Source organism: Balaenoptera physalus, assembly GCF_965194825.1.
Source record: "Balaenoptera physalus genome assembly, chromosome: 18".
Lineage (NCBI taxonomy): Eukaryota > Metazoa > Chordata > Mammalia > Artiodactyla > Balaenopteridae > Balaenoptera > Balaenoptera physalus.
Genome location: NC_138899.1, coordinates 62,796,125 through 62,821,416, shown reverse-complemented (window position 1 = coordinate 62,821,416; position 25,292 = coordinate 62,796,125). Strand labels below are relative to the sequence as shown.

General features: G+C 42.5%; 1 protein-coding gene across 1 annotated transcript; it reads right to left on the bottom strand.

The window, feature by feature from the left end:
• On the bottom strand, nucleotides 1–22,828 carry CYSLTR2 (cysteinyl leukotriene receptor 2). The gene is given in 3 exon segments (XM_082435251.1): nucleotides 1–2,568; nucleotides 2,571–3,573; nucleotides 18,904–22,828. Coding segments are annotated over 2 exon segments (1,038 nt in total). The 5' UTR covers nucleotide 3,573; nucleotides 18,904–22,828; the 3' UTR covers nucleotides 1–2,532.
• Between the last annotated feature and the right edge of the window lie 2,464 nt (nucleotides 22,829–25,292).

Below are 25,292 nucleotides of genomic sequence, written 5' to 3'. Positions count from 1 at the left end.
TTAATTTTCAACTTAATTTTAATTTTATTTCAGCAATACATATTCACAAGTTAGACAGTTAAATACTTATTAAGAGGAAAAAAGAAATCCCCACCTTATCCTCCCACACCCAACTTCTCTCCAAAGGCAGTCCCTGTCAATCTTTCTCACTGTTTCTTCTGGGCTTTATCCTCTATTGTTAAATAACATTTTTATACAGATATTTGTCATTCTTTAGCTTTAGTTATGATGAATTTTCTGTGATAAAATATAGGAACATAGATTTATTATACCCCTCCCCCGTCATACACATCCTCTCCCCCTCATTTCCTGAAAAAAGTTATATCACCGTTATTTGCTATTTACATTCTCTATGTAAATATTGTTCACAGCTGAGCCATGTAGTGTACTATGGTTATATTTCCTTTCTTAAACAACAGTTTCTTTTCCCCTAGCATTTAATAAGTGCATTGTCTTTTCATTTGCTTATTTTCCTATGTATTTTTACTAAGTCATCCCACGCTACCCAAGAAAAATATAAATCCCTCCAACGTGTGCAGATCAATTAGTTTCTTGTTTTTCTGCTATGCACAAACGTGCTGGGAATTTTCTTCATCTTACTCCTTGTTTGCTAGACGTCATGTTTTCCTTTATCCTGGTTCATCTCTTATTTTAGAGAAGCAATTTCTCCAGTAGGTTTCTAATCAAAAGTGTGAGGGTGATAAAAACGTTGAAATCTTTCATACTGAAAATGTCTCTATCTACCCTCTCATTCATTGTTGGTTTCTCATGTTCAGGCCCTTTCCTCTGATGTGTGGTCGTCATTGACTGCTCATAATAAGAGTGACGCTCTAACAGGTTGATTAGACGCTCTCTACGAGTAGAAGGGATTAGTTGCAGTGTGGGCTTCCTGTCGGGTAAGTAATAGGGCCGGCACCAGCTTTTGTGTTGGGGGAATACCCAAAAGTCTGTGTCTGTTGGTCTTTTTCCTTGAGTCGGGCAGTTTCCCCATAGGAGGAGCCTCCAGGCTTTTGTCTTGACAAGGTATGAGTCTGTCGGCATTCTTGCAGCTGAGTGAGGGAATGGCTCTGGGGCTCTTGTTCTCTATGAAGACTTTCCTTCAGTCCCTTGCTAGCTTCAGAACACCACCCTCCCACTCTCCACTCTATCTTGGGGTCAACAACTCCAAAGAGAAAACCTCAGCCTTCAGTCTTCTCATGAGAGTGAGAAGGGGTAGGTACCTGATGGGGGAAGAGAACTCTTACTCAGACTTTCAACTAATCCTTATGGAGGTTTGCAAGGGGAATGGAAGGGAAAGCAGCCCACCTCTCTGCGCAGAGGTTTTTAAAACTCTTACGAAGTTGTGTGAACTTGAACAAGTTCCTTGATTTCATCTGTAAAATGAAGATGAAGGGCTTTGGTGTGAGGGTTAAATGGAATTAACGGATGGGAAGTGCCTTGGGCAGTCTGCCCAGCACAGAGAGGGTACTCAATTGTTGGCAGTACAGTGGTCATGGTGGTAGCAGTAGGTAGTCTCCTTAGCCTTGTTTCACTGGACAGAAAGGACCTCCCTCCCACAATCCAGTGCTTTGCTACACTCTCTCAAAAGAAAGCCACCCTACTCATGTTCTGCCAAAATGTTAATAGAATTTCAGGGGTACCACAACTTACAACTTTGCAACTTACCTTCCACCCCACCTTCTCTGTGAGTGCCCAACCAAACCCTTAGCACCAACTCCTCTGTTCTGGCTCCCATCCAAATGGATTAACCTGCAGGATGGGAACTGCAGTGAACAGCCCGAACCCAAATCTCAAGAGTAAAATGGATCCCCTTCTCTCCTATTCCACACATAATCCCTCCACCTGCTAGGGCAATGCCCCAGGTCTTCCTCCTACTCTTCCTGTTTTCCTCACCCCCTGACAAGAGAGAGGCATGCCCTTTGCCTTCAGTGTGCTAGAGACCCTCTCCTAGTGCAAAATGAAATTCTTTTTTCCCCTTTCTCTCTTCTCCCTGTTTTTGTCCCACTGTTCTTGTTGGGGACCTTGACTCTGCTTTGTTAGAGGACAGCCTTCCTCTTCACAGTCTAAGTCTTTCCCCTGAATTCTAAGGATGCTTTTCTTATCTGCTCTGGGGCCTCCAGTAGCTTTGTTAATTGGCTGTGTCTCAGGGGATTGAAGAGGGAAGAGGAGCTGGAGCTAGGAATGTTGGGGTGGTCTTAAAATTAAGAATTTAGAATGCCTAGTGGGCCAGAGATCTGGTACAGGATCTGATGAGAAGCAGCAGTCACCGTGCTCAGCACTTTTTCCCAGTCTGACATTTCAAGTTGCAAGACTCTAATAGGGATTTTTCCTGCTATACTCTCTATTTAGACTCAAACACTGAAGATACACCTAATGAAAATTTTGAAGTAGGTCTTATTAACAAAAGTCATGGTCAATTAAATCTTGGGAATCGACCTTTGTTGGAAATGGTATAAATACACAGTCATTTGGAGACTACGTGTGAATGAAGGTGGACACAAGGATATAGGAACAGCGTCACCTAATAACCCCTTACACTCTTGTTTCCTTTTTTAACCACACACACACACAGGAAAGCTGCACTTTGTTTGCTGTGAATGACATTTCCTGAGTGCCGACTTTAGTCTGTCCTTAAAATTCTCGCCAGCAAAGTAATAGAGCAAAGGGTTGAAGCAGCTGTTGGCCGCTGCCAAAGCCAGTGTGATGGCCACAGCTTTATGTAGATTCTCTTTGCATTTATCCACTCTCCACTCGACTACGTGGAGGGTTCTCAGTATATGATAGGGCAGGAAACACAGGAGGAAGATGATCAAGGCAATGATGATGGTGGTTAGCGCCTTCCTGTGAGAAAGACGCAGCCCTGATTCTGGGACCTCTGCCTTTAACAAAGCTCGAATGATCAGCAGGTAGCAGATACTGAGCGTGCAGAATGGCAGCAGAAAGCCCACCACCAAGGCAATGTGGTTCATGGTCTTCAGTTTAATAACTTTCTTAGGATTCAGCTCCAAGCACAATGTGACATTGCCCTTCAGCTCAGAGCCATTTTTCAGAAGCACTGTGGAGGAAGCCATAATAAAGATCCATATGACCCCACATAGAATCCAGGCATTCTTGACGCTGGTGGCATGAAGGAGCCGGAAGGGGTGAACAGTTGCCAGGAAACGCACAACGCTCAACACAGTCAGGAAATAAATGCTGCTGTACATGTTGACATACATAGAAAACGACATAATTCTGCAGGTTAGGTCCCCAAATATCCAATTGGAGCCTCTGAGATAATAGTCAACCCTGAAGGGCAGCGTGGTTATGAACAAGAGATCGGAAATGGCCAGATTTAGCATGAAAACATTCCCAGATGTGGACTTCTTATAAGGTTGCAGGAAAACATATATGGAAAAGCCATTTCCCAAGGCTCCCCAGATAAATATTACCAGGTACACGATGGGGTAAAATTCTCTCTTGAAGGTTTCAATTGTACAGTTCCTGCTGCTATTGTGATTGCTGAAGCTGCCGTTGGGTTCCATTTCTGATATGGAGATGGACGGAGGTAAGGACACAGGTTTTCTCTCCATGCTGAATTAAAAAGAAACAGATACAAAAAGTTACTTCCTGCTTACATTTTTCCAGGTTTTAATGAAACAGAGAGAAATACTAGCTTTTCTTTGAAACGTGAGTCAAAAAATATTGCCTATATTTTACTATGTGCTTACACTTTTACTGTATGCTTATACTTTTACTATATGTCTTTACTCTATGCTTCATTACATTTCATGATAAATTTCTGGAATGCAGAATAAACATTAATTTATTGGGTTGAAGCCGAATCCTCAAACTGGGGGGACTTTTGCCCAGTGCCCAAATGAGTATCATCCAAAGCTTGTCTCTGACCCTGGAGAAAGTCATCAATTACACAGCTTCTGCTCTGGAAGCTGACAAAGATTCTCTCCTTGATCAAACTCTAGCCAAGGTCTTCTGAGTCCTCTTCTCAACCAGGTGTCAACCTTGGCCTACACAGACTTGAATAACAGCTAACATAGAAGTGCTAATATGGTTTTTAACAGCTCAAGTCTGCACCTCTAGGATGACCATACCCTCCCCTTCTTACATAGCCTGAGAAAACTCAAGGCTGCTGAAAGAATTTGCTGTTTGTTCCAGCCCACACCTGGACACAGGGCCTCTGCCTCCAGCCTCTGTGGAAAGAGGTTAGAGCCTAACCTCTGTAAGCGCCAGTTAGCAAACCCAGATGCTTTTCACTTGGATCAATCTTCCCTTCCCACTTTCTGTAATTTTTTTAAAATTTTATTTATTTTATTTATTTATTTTTGGCTGCATTGGGTCTTGGTTGCTGTGCAAGGGCTTTCTCTAGTTGTGGCGAGCAGGGGCTACTCTTCGTTGTGGTGCACAGGCTTCTCATTGCTGTGGCTTCTCTTGTTGCGGAGCACAGGCTCTAGAGCACAGGCTCAGTAGTTGTGGCACATGGGCTCAGTAGTTGTGGCTCACGGGCTCTAGAGCGTAGGCTCAGTAGTGTGGCACATGGGCTTAGTTGCTCCACAGCATGTGGGATCTTCCCGGACCAGGGCTCGAACCCGTGTCCCCTGCATTGGCAGGCAGATTCTTAACCACTGCGCCAGCAGGGAAGTCCCTGTTACTGATTTTGAAAAGGACAGTCTTGTCCACACAGCCCTGACTTTGGAGCCAGGATTCAGATATAATCTTAGGAAAAGCTTATATCAGGAAAGGATCTGAAAAAGTAGAAATAGACTTGAAAGCAATCAAGTTCTTAAACTTTTTGACCATGAAGACCTTAAAACCACTTCTCCCATCTCAAGACCAACAGGGACTGTAAATTGCAATGAGACGGGCAACCTGGGACCCCGCCCTGCACTCCTCCTTCACTGGGGGTGGCAAGCATGCAAGGACAGCTACAGATGCTGGGGAAAGTCCCTTATCATAGGCAGAGAATGGGATCCAGCAGGTATGAGCACAGACAAGAGATCATAAAAAAGATGGTAACAGTTGCTCCACAAGGGAATTGAGGGATATGAGGGGACCAACAACAGACCCTAGCAACAGGGACTTCTTGAGCAACTGGGGAGGAAGGCAGAACTCATGAGGGAAGGTCAGACTGCAAGCAGCAAGGCCCTTGTACTTCCAGGTCATGATGGAAGAAGAGGACTTTGGATCTGAGAGGAGGGTTGGCCATTGCAGGCAGGCCCTGAGTCCTGGAGAACCTCAGTGCTGGACAATACTTTCGGCACAGAGCCTCAGGCCAGGGATACCAAGACAGAGGCCCTTTTCCCCTGTTGAGGTGGGGACCAAATCTTGGGGAAAAGAGAGATGCCCAATTTTAGAATCGAGGCACCAGATCAGGATCAGACCTACCCCAAGGGTAACACTGAGTCCCAGAGTTACTTCAATTCCTCTGCCTCAGATTGGGATTGGTTCTGGGCCCTGGAGGGGCTGGAGGGGGACGGGAGTGGGAGTGGTCCAAGGCTGTCAAACAGCGCCACTTGTAGAAAGAAGATAACTACAGAAGTTGGGACTTTGATTCCAAGAGCATCTTAATCCTTGGAAAGCTAAAGAAAGAAAATACACAAACACCCTTTCTAGAAGCCTCATTTAACTAACAGCCACAGACTAAAAGCAGGGCTAGCTCAGATCCAAAACTCCATTAAGCTGGCCACTTTCTCTTGAGAAATCTTTTAAACACTTTGGTTGTTCTTTTCCGCCCATAAAAAATACACTTGACTACACCACACTGCAAACTTTCACTAGACTGCTAAAAAAAAAAAAGAAAAAAGAAAAAGAAATGGCCTGTTAGAAGTGTCTGTAAAAATCAGCCAGACCAATTAAGTATGTGACAGGAAGCTGAGAAATATATGAAGAGGTAAATTCAAGGAAAATTAGGAACTAAATTGACAGCGTAATTTGCACCGCCTTAGAGGGAGAGCACAGCTTCCTGGACTGAAATCGGTCTTGGAACAAAGAAAGAATTGAGGCTTTGTCTGCTGCAGCTTTACTGATAATAAAACAACAAAGAAGAAACAATGCAAAGCAGCAGCAGATGGAGATTCCAGATTGCAGTTATGAAGAAAACTAAACATGCCGCATGACCAAAGTCTAATGAGGATGAAGAGCTTATGTGGATGATTAGGATGTTTTCATGGTCACTGCAAAGCTGCAACTGTTCAAAACCTCACAGAAGTTATTTTTATTTATACTTAGAAAAAAAAATATTTTGATGCCTTGCCAGGATAGACCTTGTCACACATCCTGCCCCCATCATCAGCACTGACTAAGACTGTAAGTCCACAGGTGTGCTTACCTTCGGTTCTCAGGTACAAGCCTGTGACCTGGCAGCAGAGCCCAAAGACTGAGGCCCTAAGACGCAGTGACACAGTTTGAGGAACTGCAAATATGATAGTCTAGGTGAGGCATGAAAGGAAGGATGAGGTAGGCAGAGGGTAGTTTGAGAATGACTCACATCCACACTGGGGAGTTTGATCTTGGGTTTTATCTTGAGGGCAATGAGAGCCCTTGAATTGTGGGGAGCAGATCTGCATTTTAAAGGTGTGATTCTGGCAGGGATGGAGGACTTTTTGGAAAAAGGCAAGCCTAGGTCCTGAGAGACACGTGGGGATGATCTTGTGATTGTCCAGGAAAGAGGGGGTGAACATATCTGGATGAGATTGAGAGTAGAAAGGAATGAGAGATGACTGGAGTTGGGGATGGACTAATTATGGAAGGTCAGGGGCAGTTGGAGGTGGGGATGGTCAAGGACCCTCTCATGTATTTTGGGGGGGAGAATGGTACATTACATTGATAAAAAGAACAGAAGAGGAATAAGAGGAAATTGCTGTTTGGGGTGGCAAAATGAGTTCAAGTTGGGGCATTTTGAATTTGAAGCATTTATGAAACTGTCAACTACAAATTGGCACTTGCCATCTACCTCTACAAGGATTAAATCAGGTGCCACTGCAGCTGCTGACCTTCAACACCCCCTGAAAGGAATTCAGAGTGGAGATCAGGAATGAGGCACCTGGTGCTCTGAGAAAAATTGGCAGAACAGGTCTTCAGATAGTTAAGATATTTTCAGGAGCTGATTTGATGTGCCCAATTCTTGCATCTTCTCATATCCAGAAAAGCACTAAATTCCTTCATGGTGACGTCTGCTCCTCGTGACTAGCAGTAACCCTGATGAGAACTTCTGCAAAAATATGTGCTTGATTGCATGTATTCCCCCTTCACCAAAATCACATATATATTGACCTCTTCCCCCCCACCGCCACCTCTTTGGAGCAGTTTCTCAGAGCTATCTGAAATGCTGTCTCCCGGGCTGCAGTCCTCATTTTGCCCCAACTAAAACTTAACTTGCAACTCTTACATTGTACTTTTTTTTTTTTTTTAAGTCGACAAAACACACGCAAGAACTGTCCCATTGCAGTCTAGAGCCTGATGAATTTAGGGGCCATCAGCACTTGGTACCTGAAGCCAGAAGAGTGGAGGAGCTCCTGCAGGGGTTTAAGAGCAGAGAAGGAAAGAGGATCAGAACAGAACCTCGGGGAACATCAACAATTATGGGACAGGCAGAGAGAACGGGAGCCTGGAAAGACGATTGAGAAAGACTGGCCGAATGATAAGACACGAATCAAGAAGGCAACTTCTGGGAATTCCCTGGTGGTCCAGTGGTTAGGGCTCCACGCCTTCACTGCTGAGGGCCCAGGTTAAAAAAAAAAAAAAGAGAATGCAACTTCAAGGAGGGGGGAGTGGTCAGTGGCGATAAAACGTGTCAAGTGTCAGGAGATTTAGCAATAAGCTTATCAGTGTTCAGAGGGGGTGGGGCGGGACTCCAAGGCCAGGAAGCTGATAAAAGAGCAGGGGTTGAGAAGGTGACCACTTTCTCAGAGGAGAGAGAGAACATCTCAGCTCAGCTTCTGTGAAGGGTTTGTTTTTGGAGGAAGTCAGGGAGGGAAGATGCATTCTTTTCTCTTGAGACACCGTCTTACTCTCAGCCCATCTCCTACAAATGACTGCAATGTCTTCTTCTGTTCATTTCTTGTCCTATCTTTTCAACATCAGACACCTGAACAGGGCTAGAGTAGAATGTACACCGAATCTGAAGTCCAGTAGACGTGATTTGACTCCCAACCGTCCCACTTTCTAGCTCTAAGACTTTGCACCCCTTGTCCCAGCAATACCTGTATTTTCATAAACGAGATTCAGCTAGTGGAGCCTGCCACAAAGTGACAGATGGTGGGAAAAGCACAGAAGTCTGGGTCCTGGTCTGCCAGTTTCTAGGTACACAGGGCCTTGGCGAACACATCACTTAGCTTCTTTGGGGAAGTGTGTCTGTAAAATGCGGGTAATGTTGCCCCTGGACCCCACATCAGGAAAGAGCTCTGAGAGGAGCAAATGCGATAATGGATGTAAAAGCACTTTGAAAACCGTAAAGCTGGCATTATTGCTATTATTTTGCTGCTCCTCAACGCCAGGCAGCGGAAACCTGGATTTGCACTTCTTCGGGCACGTACCTGTGCCGTTCACTCTGCTCTCTTTTACCTCTGCCTTTCCCCTCTTCTCTATCCCCCTTCTCCCCGATCTGCAGGGTGCCCAACTCTAGTCAAGCCAAATCCTCTTCTTCAACACCTGTATCACCTTCTGCATGTCACCTTACCCAACTGACACTTCTCACGGGTCTCTCTCTTTTTTTTATCACTCCTGCAGCACTTGTGAATAAACTACAGCAGCCTGAAATTAATTCTTCATGTGCTTTGACAGATACATCTTAGGCAGACATTACACTGGCCTCTCCAGATTATGAGACTTGCAAGAGGAAGGGACAGTCCTCTGCTGATTTTGCATACCTTATTATGCCACACGCATATTTGAGGGAACTCGGTAAACTCTTAATCACTAGACAAATGAGAGTTACCATAGCACATAGCAGGCTCATAAAGCGCATGTGTTAGACACAGATTACAGAATCTGATGGTCCAGGTGAATTCACAGCCCCATTAGTCTTCTTCTCCTCCTCACTTACGTCTACGTCCAACCGCCATGTCCTTGTGGGTTTGAAGTTCTCCATAGTGGGAAGCTTCTGTTTTAATAACCCAACCTGCAAATCACAGCTCTCTCCACGATAATGCTCTTTTATCTTCCCTAATAACTTTAGAGCATAACTTGGATTTTAGCTCCCAGAGCTACTGCATACTGTGCAATGGCAAATAGAACATTCTTTTTGAAGTTCATAGAAATGTTGGTGTAAGGTCATAGAGCCAAATCTGCCACTTTCAAGCTTGGGAATCTTGAACAAATAACTTATCTTCTCAGAGTCTCAGTTTCCTTATCTGTAAACGGCATAAGGAATGTGAGGTATTTTGCACAGGGTGAGCACAAATGACGTTTACTACTATGATTACATCTCAAAGTGTGGGCTTAGGCATATGATTAAAGAGGCGAAAAGTATTTGTAAAAATATAAAAGCAAAGGCTGAGAGATGATTTAATGATAAAAATGGTAAAAGGAATGACAAGGCTTCCTCTCTGCTGCAGGGAAGCAGTAGTAGAGCAGCAGGTAAGAACACAAACTCTGGTTTGAATCCTGGTTCTTTCACTCACCAGCTCTCTGTGACCTTGGACAGCTGCCTTTATCTCCCTGCCTCAGTTCCTTATCAGTAAAATGGAGATAATGAAGACAATAGTCCTTACTTCTCTGGGTTGTTGTGAGGATTAAGCAAGAAAAGCTGTGAGTGGCACTGAGGTCAGAGTCTGGACCAGAGGAGAAAGCAGCATATGTTAGTGAAACCGAGCAGGGGCTCCTGGGCACGGAAGCCTTTCTGTCCCCCTTTTCTTGTAGGGAACAGACTCCAACCTCCATGACCTTCCCTGAGTTCCAAAGGGCAGATTCAAACAGTTGCTAATCCGGGAAGGTAAGGGATGCAAAGACAAGGGAAGGGCGGCCAAGAAACAATAGTGCAGCCTTGGGACAGGGTCCTGGTTCTGCCTCAAGGGATACACATAACAATGTCTTTAAGCTCTTCATAGAATTAAAACCCAACAAATGGAAGATGTCAGCATTCTTCATACCAGAGAAGACCACCTGAGGCCAGATTAAAGAAACCAGAGAAGCTCATTGAGAAGATTACCTGAGGGACTTGCCTGGCCGTCCAGTGGTTAAGACCCCGTGCTCCCAATGCAGGGGGCACGGTTTGATCCCTGGTCGGGGGATCTAAGATCCCACCTGCCGCATGATATGGCCAAAAAAAAAGGAGAAGATCACCTGAGACCAGATTAGGAGTATAGGTGCTGCACACACGCTAATCTTGTTCAGCAGCCCCATCCTTGAATCGTTTGCTCTAAAACTCATCAAATCCTCCTGGCTTGGGACACACAGTTTCAATGGCAGGAGTCCACTGTGTCCCCCATTGCCTGGCAAAGCAATAAAGTTATTCTTTTCTACTTCACCCAAAACTCTGTCTCCGAGATTTGATGCAGCACCAGTGCACAGAGGCTGAGCTTTCAGCATCATTAGCTGTTATTATTGCGAAAGCTCACAGACTTAGCTCCCTGAAGCTGTGCAGAGAGCATTCGACCCTCTGGATTGGAAGATCCTACAACCTCAAAATCCCAGAGGCCCTGGAGTGCAAAACTAATATGCCCCACAAAACAGAGAAGTATCAGTGAGGGCCTCGTTTTTGAAATCCAACACTGCTGGCTCAGCCCTCAGTTGTTAACAGGCTCCAAATGTGCTGGTGGAAACGTAAAGCTTCGGAGACTTCTTTAGCCTCCCAGGAACAGTCTTGCACTTTTAGAATTTTTTCGAGGGATAAAGTGAATTAAATGCTTGGAGACCAAAACAGAAATACAAATGAAAAGATCTGAGATTACAACCTCTTTTGAATGAGGAACTGAGCTGGTCTCCAGGCTTCCGGAATAAATAGGGGGCAGGGGAGTGAACAACGTGGGGCCCTGTTTCCATGGAGTCAGCACCTCGGAGCATTCTGCTACTCTCATCCTCTACCCTGTCTCTCCCAAAGTGCCTCAAAGTGCAAGTCACGTCTCACACCACCAGCCTAATGCTCCTTTGCCTTCTGAATGCCATTTACTTCCCCACACCTCATAGCTGTGAAGTCAGCCCATCGTTGAAAGGGGTGCTTGCAGATCTGCTGTAAACCAGTAGGTGTTAAATAGCACTTATGACTTTGGAAGTCCCCCAGGAGCAAATTCTCCAATTGATTTTCTCTGTGCGGCAAAGATCTCTTTAACAGCTCTGGGCCCCAGAGGGACTCCTCAGCCAGGGTCCTGGGCCTGATAATTCTCCCTGCTATCCTGATAATTCTCCCGGATGACCATGAAGTTACCCCTCCAGGGCCTATGGCCTAAGTAGAGTTTCATTGTCTCATATCTGTCCTCTGGCTAGGAGTCCACATTTGGAAGTTGCAAAGCTCGTAGGGCCCAACCTCTCATCCCAGATCCCAACCAAACTGTGCCAGACTTGCCCCAGAGCTCAGCAGACAGAAAAGTCAGTGTGTTCTTCCTAAGATTTCGGGGGATTCCTGGAGAGCTTGAAGCCCTGAGGAGCAGTCTTTGGACCTGGTCTGTTTTCCATCAAGGGGAAGAGCTGAATGAGTCCTGGCAGCAAGGGTGGGAACAGTCCCACCAGGTAGAGGATCCCTCGGGGGACCGAGTGCTCTGAGCAGTTTCCCGCTTGTAATCGCCTCCTCTCACTGGCTTCTTTCACAAGGAAACTGTCCAGCCCCCCTTCACCATTTCTCCCCAGATTCCTCAGGATTCCCACCAGGATTGGGCCAGTAGGAAGGGGGATACTGGTGATTAATCAGTCTTTCAGCCCTGCTTCCTGACTAAATTCTGGAAAGTTCAGATGAAGTTCAGAACCCTCCCAAATAACTTCTGAATTTCATTATCTTGGTTTTCTATTTTATTTCTAAAGACCAGACACACTCTATGGTATTAAGTTTCCTAATTAGAATCTTTTCTTGAAATCACAGTCATTGGGTTGTCAACTTCTTAGTGATTTCTACCTGCTGCCGATCTACATGTGCCCTTGAGCTGGCACCTGCCTCTCTCTCCTTCTAGCACTTTCCCTGATGCCTGAGAACCCACCAAAGCCTTCCTTGCCTGGACTCTGCCTCAGGCTGCTGGGCCCTCTTGAAATATTGCCTGTCAGGCCCCGTTTGGGGTGAGGCTGGACATGCAGTGCACAGTAGCTGTGGCCTTCTCCCACTAAACGGAGAACTTTGCTCAGACCACAGAGTGTGTGGTAAAATGACATCCACCACCCCAAAGGCACATGGGCAGATGGAGGAAGAAACGCCTCAAGAAAAAGTGTATTGCCAGAGCTGCCATCAGGACAAAGGTCAGCGTGGGTGAAAACTGATAATCTGGAGAGTGTTGGTACGGTCAAAATATCAGATCTTTTAAGTAGCAGCGTCTTGCTGACGGTTTAGCAACAGCTGCCTTTTTTCTCTCTTTTGCTGACAAGCTTTTCCCCTCTATTCACTTGATCGGTCAGTTTGCATGTTCTCTTCTGAAATTCCGTTCTTGAGAATTTCCCTGTGCAAAAAGGTGCCTGTGGGTTACGGACACTTTTGGGGATAACTACACCTTAAAACTGGAGTCTTTTCACAATGTCATTGTTTGTTGTTCTCCCAGAGAACAACTTATCCCAGGGATAAGGCAGGGCCTGAACCCTAGCAGAAGGTTGGCATCCAAGCCCATGAGGGGCCTCTCTGCCTCTGAGAGCGACACGTGTGGCAGTATCTCGACATCCTTCTTCCCACCTCCATCCTTGTTGAATCGCCTTATTTCATTCTCTAATATTCTCCCACAGCTAGCATTTCTTCCATGTTCATCCGAACCACTAACACTCAGGCTCCACAATAACCAAACAACCACAAATTCGACAGAGAAAGCTTAACATGTAAGGAGAGCTCTGGGCTCCTTGGAGATACGGCTTCTTTTTTTTTTTTTTAAAGCATTATTTTGACTTAGTGCTGTCTTCTCTCTGGCTCTCATAACTTCTCGTTTTTCTATGTTTAGAATATATAAGCCTATAAAGCTGATTGTGGATTTAATTTTATAAAAATACCTGAGCTTTTTTAAAAAATTATTTATTTATTTATTTATTTAGGCTGCTGCGAGTTTTTGTTGCAGCACGTGGGATAATTGCTGCGGCATGCGGACTCTTAGTTGCAGCGTGCATGCGGGATCTAGTTCCCTGACAAGGGATCGAACCCGGGCTCCCTGCATTGGGAGCACAGAGTCCTAACCACTGGACCACCAGGGAAGTCCCAAGCATTTAAAAAATCATTTTCTAATGCACTTCATCAGTGTATCAAGGAAGATTGGAGGTATCTGTTATTAACCCAATTTCTGATCCAAGAAAGGCCACAGAATCGTTCTGCAGCTGAGTCTCTGATTTCCAAGTCTTCTGATTCCAAAGACAGAAAATCAGCAAGTATTATCTCAGAGGCCATTGCCCTACTCATTCCAATAATTTCCAAGGGATTGTGTCAGCATTAGGACTCTCCCTGTCCACAATCAAAGTGACTAAGTGACATGACTCAGGGGCTCCCCCAAAGCCCACTCACTCAAATGAAAACTCCCTCTCTGCCTTTCGCCTTGGCATTTCATATCCCATCATTAAATTCACTTCTTGGAGCAAAGGAATTATTTACCAAGGTAGTTAGTTACACAGCATAGGATTCCTGGAAGGATTCCGAGGTGTTAAGAAGTCATAGGAAAATTTGGGGAGTAAATCCCAACAGGATCCAAATCCTAGCTCTAGCCCTTACTGGTGATGTGGGCATTAGCAAGTGCTCAGCCTTTCGGTGTATTGAGGGGACCAGGCAGGCAGCACACTGAAATCCACGCCCCCCAGCTGCACCGAGCCTGGCACATCGTACACTTTCAATGCGTTAGCAAGCCTGTGCGAGCCTGACTGCTGCCAGGGGAAAAAAAGCCTAAGAACTTTTCAGTAGGCCAGGTGCAGGATGCCCGTAAAGGATAGTAAGAAACTGATGAGAAGAAAATGTTTTCCTATGTCTCAAAAAATTGAAAACCAGGGGAATTGCCCAGGAAAGAGCCCTAGCCAGCTGCCAGTAGCCTGGGGACAGTGGGCTTGTGTGACCTAAAAAGGAGAGAGCAAGGGGCAAAGCACACTGCCGGCTCCCCACTCCCCCAGACCATCCTGCTGCCCAGTGTCTCCTCTGAGGCAGACATGCCCTTATTACCGAAGGTTTCCACCAGCGCCTCCTTCCATCACAGGGGCCAGCTCAGGGCCCCCCAATACAGGCTGTCACCTCGCCACCACTCTCCTCAGTAAAATCCACTCCAGCCTCGTGGAACTTATTTCAGTGCTCCGAACATACCAGGTTCTGTCTTGCCTACACGCTCTGAGCTCCAGCTCATCACCTGGCTCTCTCTCACCAGCCTCAGGTTTTTTTCTAGAATCCTCTAGAAAAAGCCTCCTCTGACCCCTCCGGGTCTTGACCGGCTGCTGATCCAGTGCTTTCTGTCGTCACACTACCCCACGGGGCAGCCACTAACTCCTGCTTATCCCCACCCACCAGAATGTTTGCTCGCTGAAGGCTAGAACGCCTTACTTGTCACTGCTGTATCCCAGACGCTGGCACAGCTCATGGCCATAAACATGCACAAAGAAATGACCAGTGAGTGAGCAAATGAAGCTGTGATCCAACACCCCCTCATGTTATGTCTCACTGTACTGCCTGCCCAGATAGGCCCTGGGGGAAAAAAAATTCCCAATGGTCTTTCGCAACGGAATGATGTTAGTGCATTTTTCCTCACAAATGTTCTGTCTCTGAAATTCAAATCTAAGATTTGGGGACAGGAATATATAGGGTCAATGGCATGGGGGCAAAAGGAAGACTACAAAAGGGACCCCAGCATCATAGGAGGTGACCCTCTTTATATCTCTGAGGGTTGCAAATTGTCTTTCTGGCTCCGGGCCAACAAGTTCTGCTACAACTAACCAGGCGAGTCGCCTTCAAACCTCTCAAGAGAATTTGTAAGAGAACAAAGTTATTGTTGAGGTAAGACTCAAAATGAAAAGAAACCAACTTACTTCAAAGAATCTGTGATGCCTTCAAGCATTCTGTAGCTGATTGTGTTTCCTGTACCAGAGGGGCAAATGAGGTAAAATGCTCTCTCTGTAGCCTCACAGGAGGATACTTACATGGGAAATAGTTTTATTTTAAATGATAAAACTATTCTTGTTTTTATAATATACAATAGGAGTAATAACCTGGGACTGGACCGTTTTCATTTTTCCCAGCTTAATTAATCTTTAAATGTCCAGAGCAAATAGACTCCCCACCCCTTCCCTTCCTTCCTCTCTCTTCCTTTCTCTGCTCTTCCCTTGGCCCATTCGCCCCTCCCCTCCCTTCCTCCTTCTTGTTCTTCCTCAGATCTGCTTCCTTCTTTGAAACCTCTCCTTGAAACAGTAAAGATGTAAAAAGCTTCTGCACTGGCCCTGGCTCTTCCTGAGGACCCTCCAACTTTGGGATTCTTTGGTTCCAGGTTGCTGCTCCAGCCTCCGTTTCCTTTGTCAGAGGGGTCAGCCCTTACTGCCACTAAGTCATCCAATAGGAGAAGTTTTCCTTTAAAGGTTGTCCAAGATTGTACTACTTTCTCCATGGGTCAGTGAATATAAAGAGGTTAATAGGTTCAACAGAGAGAAACAGAAGCCGTTAACTAAAGTTCACGTTCATTGATGAATTAATTTATTTACACCTGTCCATTTATTCTTAATGGAGCCCATGTACTGGGTTGCCTGCAAGGACTCCATCCTCAGGCATTCTTCATCCAGTAGAAGGAATGAGACTCACACGTAAGTAATTCCAACACAGAGAAGGCAGTGGGCAGCTCCCTGAGAACAGCATAGATATAGTGCTGGGGGTTCTGTTATGGATTTGATAAGCCTCTACAGCAGAGCTGATCAACCCAGGCCAATTCTTGCCTTTCTCTGCATTACCCAGCTTGGCTGCTGTGTTAACCAGAGCTCACTGGGTAATTTCACAATCCCTTGTTAGGCTTTCACCTTCCAGGCTTAGCCTTGGGGGATTAGCACGTCTCAGATGTCTGGTGTGCATGACAAACTAGAAAAGCAGGAGGAGTCCCTGAGTCTGGAGCACACACAAGGCACTCGAATGCCCAAGGGGATCCTGACACACAGAAATGAGTACACCGCAAAAATGTATCACCTTTCTTCCCAAACGGGTGTTGCTTACGTGATGAGGGTACCCTTGATGACCCCAGGTGCATAGGCAGGAAAGATGGTATAGTGAATGACAACATGTGTTTTAAGTTAGATGGGACCCAGGTTCGACCCTCAGCTCTGCCTCTTGGTCCCTCTTATTCCTGTACTTCAAGACCCTCATCTGCAGAGGGAGGACGGGAGTGAGTATTGCTGAGGAAAATAGATGTAAAAAGATTAACTTGGTGCCTGACACTTGGTAAGTTTTCAGTCGATGCGAGCTAACAATAACAGGAAGATTCATGACAAGTAATGAACAAAACTCATCAAGAATTAAATGACTGGCTTCCTTATGGCCAAGGAAAGGAGCTGGGACCATTTCCTCTGGAGAAGAGCCAACCAGAAAGACAAGAACAATTCTATTTAATTTACTTTACATTTTTATTACACAAGCAGTGAATGTGGTTAAAACAAACAAACAGAAACAAGGTAATACAAGCTGAAATAAACTTAAATTACTAGCTTTACCACCAACCAGACATATATAAATGTTTGTGCCTTTGCTTCCTTTCATCTTTCTTCAAATATACATATTTTTAAACAAAAATGAGTGCATATTTTAATGCAGTTTTGTACCTTGCTTTTTTTCTTATCGCTAAATCATGATCATTTTTCTGTGCCAACTAATAAACATCAATGTCATGTAAATAGCTAAAATAATATTCAATTATATAGACATAACAAAATTTGAACAAATTTTTCACAATAACCATTACTCAAGCTGCAAGGAAAGGGCCATGTATGTGCCCTGAACTGAACCAGATTGGGCCAACTCTGGTTCTACCCTAGGAAAGATCCTGTGTTCTATTGGCCTCACTTTCTTATTTTAAAATAAGAATTACACACTCCAGCACTCAAGGCTATTCTGTGGATCAAATGAACTACTGTATGGAAAGGGGTTTTGTAAACAGTGAAGTACTCTGTGATGTTTATGTTCATCAAAGAAGGTGCTAAACAGGTATTCTCCTCCATCAAGTCAAAACAAGAAGAGACTTCATTAACGTGCTCTTGATCAAGTTAGGTTGAATCAAAAGAAGTACATCCCTTCTGTAGGCTAGGAAAGCAGCAGTGGAGGCTTCAACTTGGTTTAGCTGCCTTTGTTCTATTCTCAATTCCTGATTGGAGAAAGCAAAGCAACAGCTCTGGTTTGGAAATTCTGTCCACTTTCCTTCCGGGGACACAAGGTCCAGAGAAGGTAAGTGCCAGGTCTATGATCCTGGAAAGGCAGGGCCGTCCACCTGCTGCTCCCCAATTCAATCCCAGTCTTTGCTTTTTAATATTAACGAAATTTATACCTATTAATAAAATTTAATTGCAGTGGCCAGCTATTAAATGCCCACCTTATCATTCATTGATCCTTGAAGAGTTTGCAAATGAAAGGAAGGCTGGCACCTTGGTGGAACACTAACAGACGCTGGGCTTAATTCTGATACTTTTAGAACATTCTGGAGCCTCCACCTCTCTAACTTCTAACCACCAATGCACTGGAAACAGACCCATCTCTTTAAAGCATTAGTAAATTGGAACTCTCAAGTAGATCCTCGTCTTAAGGGTTTATGGGATTGAGGTGGAGAATAGAAATTGCTAGAAGTTTGACATTTCACCCAAATTACTTTTGCATTATTTATACAGTATTGAAAGGAATATTTGGGTGGCTTGCCTGATAGTGTATCTCCCTTTCCCTTAAAATGTATTACTCTCAGGTATGGATCAGAGACAGGAAAATATTTCAAATAACCTAGGTCGGCTGTTATCACGCTTGCCACCCGTTAGAACCATCTGAGAAATTTTGAAAGTTAAAAACAAACAAACAAACAAACCCAAAACCAAATCAAACTAAAACAAAAAACCTACAGATGACTGGCTCATCACCACCAAAGTTAATTTTCAATTATTCTAAAGGTAATTTTCTAATCTCCCCAGAATCAGGTGATTCTGACGGAATGTACAGCCAGAGTTGAGAACCACTGATTGTGGCCCCAAAGGTTATAAGCAGATTATAAACACACGCTTGCACAAACTCTTTCCCTCTCATTGTGCCTCTCAGTAAAATTGCTGAAATCTACATTCTCAAATCTAACCTCCTCTCCTCAAAAAACAAGACTCTGAATGGAAAAAGTATATATCTTACGTAATCAAATGACCCACTCTATAAAAATAGGAAAGATGCTTTATGGCCCCAAATAGGGGAATGCTTGGGTAAAGTACAGCAAATCTCCTCAATGCAATACTATGTAGCAATTTTAAATTATGATTATGAGGTCTTTACAGCAATGTGGGAAAATGCATGCTCTAACGGAAAAAAGGAATATAATGTATCCATTGTGTACAAACACAACTATGAAAATCAACTAAAATCATAAGCAGACACACAAAAAAGAATGGAAAGAAATACCCTGAAAATATCAATAGAAGCTGTGGTTTTTGCTTCCTTCTACTTCTTTGTACTTTCCCAATATTTTAAAAAATATCATTTATCTGGTAGAAAAAAGTTTACAGTACAACAAAATAAACTTACTTTTTAAAAATTATTCTTCTTACTATGAAGCGATAAGCAAAGCATAATTCTTAACAATGAGTTAACAAAGCAAAGATTAAAATGCTCACCTGAGTTTTCTTTCTTTCAGCTGCGTTGGCTCTGTCTCCTCTATCTCTTTTGTCTTCCTCCTCCAAGTAATTCAGCTTGCTCATTTAAAAGAAAAGTGAAACAGCAAATTGTATTTTATGAACAGTGTCAGCCAATAGCAAGAGAATAAGGAACTCTGGTCAGAAAGTCATCTGTGCTTTATAGAACTTTGGTGTGAGCGCCGGTGCTGGCTTCCTTCTCAAGATGAAGAGGGTAAGATTTCCACTTAGGGACTACATCTAAAGGAAGAAACCTGCATTAGCCCTGCCCCTCTAATGACTGTTTTTATCAGCATCTTTCACAACAGATCAAGGGGATGTGATGGGCTAGACTCAGGGGTTTTAAGTGGCTTTTAGTTCTCCTAAATGTTTTTGTTTCCACACAACAGTAACATCAGCACCACCTTATATAAGTACAGCACTTGAGAGCTATTTAGAGCTATTTCCATCCCCCACTTGCTTTTTCAACTTACTTGCACATGGGTGGAGGCCTTACCCATTCTGCTGAAAATGCTGTCAGAAGTTATCAATGGCATCCTCATTGCTCACGTTAAAGGTCCTTTCTCAGTCCTCATCTTCCTTCCTCAATTTGTTTTGCGCAGTTAACCACTGCCAGTTCTCCTCGTTTCTCCGACTCTCTCGGTTCTTATTCTATCCCTTGGATTGTTTCCTCTTTGCTTCCCTTTCTTTCTTTCTCTCTTTTTTTTTTCCTTTCCTTTCTGATTCTCTTCTATCCTTTCTCTAAATGTGAGCTTGCCCCAAAAGTCTGTCTTCTGACCTCTTCTCATCATATTCTCTTGCTTTTAACTATATTATCCACATCCATGGCCAAAATACAGCTTTTCTAGTCCCCGTCCAAGTGCATGCTCTCCCATTTACCCCATCTAATCAAATGGCACTACAATGATTCAGCCAACTGATATGACCATAAACCTAGAGATCATCCTTAACTTCTCTCTCTCTCCCACAGCCAACATCCAAGCCAACAATTTCATTGGTTCTACCTGCAAAACATGTTCTAAGCCTAACTATTTCTCACCTTCACGATTTCATTAAAATCCTCAGCATGTCTTGAATGTTGCAGTAACATTAGACAAGAAATAAAAGGTGTCCAAATTGGAAAGAAAGAAGTAAGATTACGTCTGTTCACAGATGATATAATCCTATATGTAGAAAACTCTCAAGATTACACACACGCACGCGTGCATGTGCACACACACACACAGACCTGCTAGAACTAATAAACGAATTTGGCAAAATGGCAGGATACACAAAAATCAATTGCATTTCTATACACTAACAATGAACAATCCAAAAAGGAAATTTCATTTATAATAGCATCAAAAAGAATAAAATACTTAGGAATTAACTTAACCAAGGAGGTAATAGACTCGTACACTGAAAATAAAACATGGTTGAAAGATATGAAAGACACAAATAAATGGAAAGATACCCCATGTTCATGAGTTGGAAGACAATATTGTTAATATACTACCCAAACTGATCTACAGATTCAGCACAATCTCTATCAAATTCTCAATGATGTTTTTACAGAAATAGAAAAAACTCCATCCTAAAATTCATGTTGTGAAAATAAAAAACAAACAGGGACTAGCCTTGAAAATTCGAAGGGCAAACAAAACCAGTTTAGTCACACAACTAAAGCTAAACTAAACTAAATTAAATTAAGCTTAATTTATTTTGCAAGACTAACTTGACCTGGGTCAAATTGTTTTGACATTTTTGACAAACTTCCCAAAATCAAATTTTAAATTGGAGTCTTTCCAACCTGGAAGCAAGTTGGGATTTTCTAGAAGGCCCCTGGAACATCTCAAAAGATTTGTTTTCTCAAATAAGTTAAACTGATTTTAAAGGAGATAAGTTAAACTGATTAGGCTTATTTGATATGTTAAATTATATAAGAATCATTGTCAGTTAAGTGATACTAAGCTTTCTTTTTGTTGTATTTGTATAGATATATAAGTGTTCTAGAAATGATATGAAATTCCTAAAATTCTGATATGTTATCAGTCATAATTTTCAAATGTATGTCACAGAAATAACTAAATTTATTTGTCAATTGCGTTATTTGTGTGTGTCTGTATGCGAACTTTCACCAGATCTTTAACCATGGCTATTTTTGTCTTTTGTCATTTGTCGATGGTTATTGCTTTACCCTGATGCTTTTGCAAAAGTGTTCTTGCAAAAAAATGCTTTATCTTCAAAGAAATTCATGGAGAAGACCCTGACAAGTACTATAGAATGCAGGTTTCTGATAACTTTAAGATCATAACACTGAACTGAATAAGAATTCCTAAAACTCTGATGGAAAACTGATGAATTCATAAAACTGCTAACAAAAGATCAAGATAAACAAGAATTAATTACAGGATACTAAATGAACTGATGAGGATGATTATAATTTTTATGACTTCATTTAAAACACTGCTGCTTCTTTAATGTTTTGCTTTTGAGATTCAAAGAACCCCCTTTTTCTCCTCTCTTTAAAGCTATCTATCTATCTATAACTAACAACAGTTTGGTAAAGTATATCTTGGCAGCAAAGGTTAAAACATCTGTCTTTTTCTCTCTGCCTGATCCCTCCAGAATTTCTGAATTTCTTATTAAATATTCTTATTTTTCATGACAATGTACGTATTTATCTATGTTCAATAAGAATCTAATCTCTTTATAATAGGACACAGTTAGACAGGTCCTTGTCTTGGCTTCCTGGTCTTGAGCGGCTTTTGAAAGTTCAAGCTGAGATTCCTTATGAAAAGTTCCAGCAGAGATTTAAAATAGTCAACATAGTCAGTCACTAGACTTCCCTGGTGGTGCAGTGGTTAAGAATCTGCCTGCCAAAGCAGGGGACACGGGTTCGAGCCCTGGTCCAGGAAGATCCCACATGCTGCGGAGCAACTAAGCCCGTGTGCCACAACTACCAAGCCTGCGTTCTAGAGCCCGCAAGCCACAACTACTGAGCCCGCATGCCACAACTACTGAAGCCTGCCTGCCTAGAGCCCGTGCTCTGCAACAAGAGAAGCCACTGCAGTGAGAAGCCCGTGCACCTCAACGAAGAGTAGCCCCCGCTCGCAGCAACTAGAGAAAGCCCATGCACAGCAACGAAGACCCAACAGAGCCAAAAATAAATAAATTAATTGAAAAAAAAGACAGTTAAAAAAAAATATATATATATAGTCAGTCACTATTCTTGCTGCACTTATATAAATAATCATGCCAAGTTTATTGAAACTAGACTTAATTTTCAAACAAATTAATCTTGTGATTAATCTTTATCAAAGCTAATCTTTGATAAAAAACGGGGATGATTATAGAGAGAAAAATTGTATTTTAGTAATACACCTTTGTGGATATCAGATTCTAGTGCTGTTAATTGTCTTGCAGGTTTTGTTTTCTACCTGTTAACTGGAATGGAAACTGAATTCTTCTAGTTTCCTCTAATATTTGGCTTGAACTTTCCAAACAAACATTTCTGATTTTTTCCCACTATTTTGGCTTGGAAACTAAAACTGTCCTTTTCCAAAGCCATGCAAGATAAAGCTGGACGAGTTAAAGTAAACTTCAGAGAAATCATCACAACAGCTCATGTGGGGTCAAATTCATGCCTGTTGCTATGTGACCACTCGGAAAAATCACCAGAGACTTTCACACTGCAAACCAGGAAAATCTATCTGACTGCCACTACTTGCCCTCCCTCCACCTGAAGATGCTCAAACTTGACATCTGGGAATTTTCCCAACTGGCTGCTCTCCAAACTCAGAGACTGAATTTTTTTTTTTAACATCTTTATTGGAGTATAACTGCTTTACAATGGTGTGTTAGTTTCTGCTTTATAACAAAGTGAATCAGCTATACATAAACATATATCCCCATATCCCCTCCCTCTTGCATCTCCCTCCCACCCTCCCTATCTCACCCCTCAGAGACTGAATTTTTAATTTGCTCAGAAACGGAATTTATAATTTGCTATTAACCTGTTTTTCTTTTGTTTACATGGAAATGCCTCTCCTTAAATTACCTGATTGCTCACACCATATAGGAGCGTAACTTAGGTGGACGCTCACCTGCAATAACATCTCCCGACTTAAAACATCCTCGTGTTCATTTTGTAACCATGAGGATATAAGGATATGTTTGCTAATACATCATGTTTTGTCTATGTAAATAATTTTTAAAAATTGAAACCCAATTACACATTATCCAAAAAAATTGTAGATTGATTTAGAGGTAAAACCTGAATCTGATTATAACCCATTTGAGTTATTTAATTGTTTAAATCTTGTCTCCTGGGGAATCTCTGCACTAGGGAATTTTCCACTCCTTGGGTTGGTCAAAAAGTTCATTCGGGTTTTTCCGTATGATCTTACAGCAAACCCTGAACGAACTTTTTTGGCCACCCCCAAATTTTCTTTATAGTCATCATATTAACCTCTCTAGGGCATTGTATACTCTCAAGGGTTTTTAATGCCTGTCAGCAGCCACTCTCACACCAAGTGGTATCCATTGTGGTCAGACTACTGGGAGAAATCAACAATAACTGCATAAATAATGAAGATGGTGACCACGTGGCCCTCTGGCCTGATGACTCAACTAATGGACACAGTGAGTATGCCGTTCTTTGGCCTGACTATCCATCAGCGAGGGGTAAACGAGAATAACCCTATACTGGTTGGTGATACTCTCAGGCTGCTGAAAGAATGACCAAAAAGAGGAATCGGTAAAATCGAAAACAAATGGAGATCAGCCTTGAAAATTCCCTGGGCAGACAAAACGAGTTTAGTTACACAAATAAAGCTGAATTTAGTTTACTTGCAAGGCTAACACTACCTGGGTCGTTTCTTGCTCATGCCTCTGGAAATCATAAGCAAAACGTGAACTATTAAAAAAAAAAAAAAAAACAAAAAAAAAAAAAACAAACTTGAACTATTTCCCAAGACTGATATGAGGTGATCACTGAAAATTCTAATATTATAACCAACTTCTGTGAAGAATAAACAGTCACTACTTTCTCCCTATATAAGCTGCTTTATAACAGTATACTTCTGAGCCTCATTCCATGTTTTGGTTTGAATACTCCCAGTTTGCAAAGTATCTTTTCAGTAAGTGCACAATAAACTTTTACTTCTACTTCAGGGATTCACTGGTTTTGCTTCAGCCATGTCTGAACTTTTGACAATGTGGACTCTAAAGGGACCCCCAAATAGCCACAACAATGTTGAAAAATAAGAACAAAACTGGAGGATGAACACTTCCTGATTTCAAAACTTACTACAAAATTACAGTAATAAAAAAAAAGTTTAGGCTTAGCACAAAGACAGATATATAGTTTAATGATGTACAGTAGAGAGCTCAGAAACAAATCCTCACGTATATGGTCCAATAATTTTTGACAGGAGTGCCAAGACCATTTACTGGCAAGGACAATCTTTTCAACAAATGGTGCTGGGAAAACTGGATATCCACATATAAAAAATTAAGTTGGACCCTTCCCTAACATCATATACAAAAATTATCTCAAAATGGATCAAAGAGCTAAATGTAAGAGCTACAACTATAACACTTTTAGAAGAAAGCAAGGGAAAAGCTTCAGGGATTTGGCAATGATTTCTTGGATATGACACCAAAGGCTCAGGCTTTGGACTTCATTCAAATTTAAAACTTTTGTGCATCAAAGGACTCTATCAACAGAGTAAAAAGGCAATCTACAGAATGGGAGAAAAATACTTGCAAATCACACATCTGATAAGGGATTAATATTCAGAATATATATAGAACTCCTTTAACTCAAAAGCAACAAAAACAAACAATTCAATTTAAAAATGGACATAGGACTTGAACAGACATTTTTCCAAAGAAGACATACAAAGGGTCAATAAGCACTTGAAAAGATGCTCAACATCACTAACCATTAGGGGAATGCAAATCAAAACAAAAATGAGACACCACTTCAAATCCATTAGGATGAACAAACAACCTAATCCAAAAATGGGCAGAAGACCTATATAGACATTTCTCCAAAGAAGATATACAGATTGCCAACAAACACATGAAAGGATGCTCAACACCACTAATCATTAGAGAAATGCAAATCAAAACCACATTGAGGTATCACCTCACACCGGTCAGAATGGCCATCATCAAAAAATCTACAAACAATAAATGCTGGAGAGGGTGTGGAGAAAAGGGAACACTCTTGCACTGTTGGTGGGAATGCAAATTGATACGGACACTATGGAGAACTATATGGAGGTTCCTTAAAGAACTAAAAATAGAACTACCATACAACCCAGCAATCCCACTACTGGGCATATACCCTGAGAAAACCATAATTCAGAAAGAGTCATGTACTA